The sequence below is a fragment of the Pristiophorus japonicus genome, unplaced genomic scaffold (genome assembly GCF_044704955.1).
Source record: "Pristiophorus japonicus isolate sPriJap1 unplaced genomic scaffold, sPriJap1.hap1 HAP1_SCAFFOLD_455, whole genome shotgun sequence".
In the NCBI taxonomy this organism is placed as follows: Eukaryota; Metazoa; Chordata; class Chondrichthyes; family Pristiophoridae; genus Pristiophorus; species Pristiophorus japonicus.
The window spans coordinates 280,054-281,705 of NW_027254358.1; the positions used below are offsets into that span (position 1 = coordinate 280,054).

Below are 1,652 nucleotides of genomic sequence, written 5' to 3' on the forward strand. Positions count from 1 at the left end.
GAAATAATAGGTACAGGTTATGCAGATACAGTGCTAATAATGACAGTAGGTCCAGAGAAGGTGCTGATGTTTACACAGGGTGCAGAGATAGTTTTATTATTTACAGGGGACCCGGAGACTGTGCAAATAGCAACAGAGGATCCAGAGACTGTGCTAATAGCAACAGAGACTCCAGACACGGTACTAATGTTTACAGGTTTTCCAGAGATGGTACTAATATTTACACTGGGTCCCAGCATGATGTATAACATTCCTGTTATGTCCTTGCCTTACAGTTAACCTACTGACGATTGTGATCCTGACTCGGGGAAAGTGCGGTCTCTCCAAATGTTCACTCGTTACCTGGTGGCCATGGCAGCAGCGGATCTACAGGTCGTTATCCTCGACCTGATATTGAGGCAAATTCCAGTTCGTTTTTCGAGTCACTTCCATTTCGTGATGTCCATTCCTGTGTGTAATATCCACGCCGTCCTGCTGTATGCAGCCACAGACTGCTCTGTCTGGTTCACCGTCACTTTCACCTTCCATCGATTTGTGGCCATTTGTTGCCAGAAGCTGAAAACCAAATATTGCACTGAGAGAACAGCGGCTGTGGTTCTGGGAACAGTGACTGTGCTGAGCTGTTTAAAGGATATTTTCTGGTATTTTATGTTAACGGGTAAATATTACCTCGACAACGATCCCTGGTTTTGTTATAGACGAGATGGTGTTGTTGGTTCAACAGTCTGGGCAATAATCGAACTCCTTCATTATATTCTCAACACTTTTGTCCCATTTGTTCTGATCCTGCTGCTCAATGCTCCCACCGTCAGACACATTTTAGTGGCCAGCAGAGCTCGCAGGAGACTCCGGGGTCCCAGCCATGGGGGTGGTCCCAGAGACCCTGAGATGGAGAGCCGCAGGAAATCTGTCATTTTACTGTTTGTTACCTCGGGGAATTTCATCCTGTTATGGTCAACGTATGTGGTGTATTCTATATGCAACCGACTGTGGTACATTGGATTTAATGCTGTATCTCTACCTCTCTGTGTACAAGAGCTGGGCTTCATGCTGCAACCCCTGAGTTGCTGCACCAACACTTGTATTTATGCTGTGACCCAGACTAAGTTCAGAGAGCAGTTAAAGAATGTGAGGAAATATCCCTTTAATGTAATTGTCAAATGCATTAAACAATAAGAGCTGAAGATTTTCCAGCATCAGAACTGAATCCTATCTTATATTTTCACCAACCAGCTCACCCTGTGATATAGACACAGTGGGTCTGCTGTCCCCGGGGTCTGTGATACACAGTGGGCTCGGTCTGCTCTCCCCGGGGTCTGTGATACACAGTGGGCCTGGTCTGCTCTCCCCGGGGTCTGTGATACACAGTGGGTGGGGGAGGGGTCTGCTCTCCCCCCGGGGTCTGTGATACACAGTGGGCTCGGTCTGTTCTCCCCGGGGTCTGTGATACACAGTGGGTGGGGGAGGGGTCTGCTCTCCCCCCGGGGTCGGTGATACACAGTGGGCTCGGTCTGCTCTCCCCGGGGTCTGTGATACACAGTGGGACGGGGGGGGGTCTGCTCTCCCCCCGGGGTCTGTGATACACAGTGGGCCCAGTCTGCTCTCCCCCCAGGATCTGTGATACACAGTGGGCCCGGTCTGCTCTCCCCCCA

At 49.9% G+C, this 1,652-nt stretch overlaps 1 protein-coding gene across 1 annotated transcript; it reads left to right on the plus strand.

The window, feature by feature from the left end:
- Positions 1–351: 351 nt before the first annotated feature.
- On the plus strand, positions 352–1,176 carry LOC139252336 (probable G-protein coupled receptor 139). Its single transcript, XM_070873339.1, has one exon. It carries the CDS (start codon positions 352–354, stop codon positions 1,174–1,176), a length of 825 nt encoding a protein of 274 aa, XP_070729440.1.
- Positions 1,177–1,652: the final 476 nt, after the last annotated feature.

Excerpts from the sequence above, each read along its gene's own strand:
- LOC139252336 (XM_070873339.1), top strand. The coding sequence starts at position 352 with ATGGCAGCAGCGGATCTACAGGTCGTTATCCTCGACCTGATATTGAGG.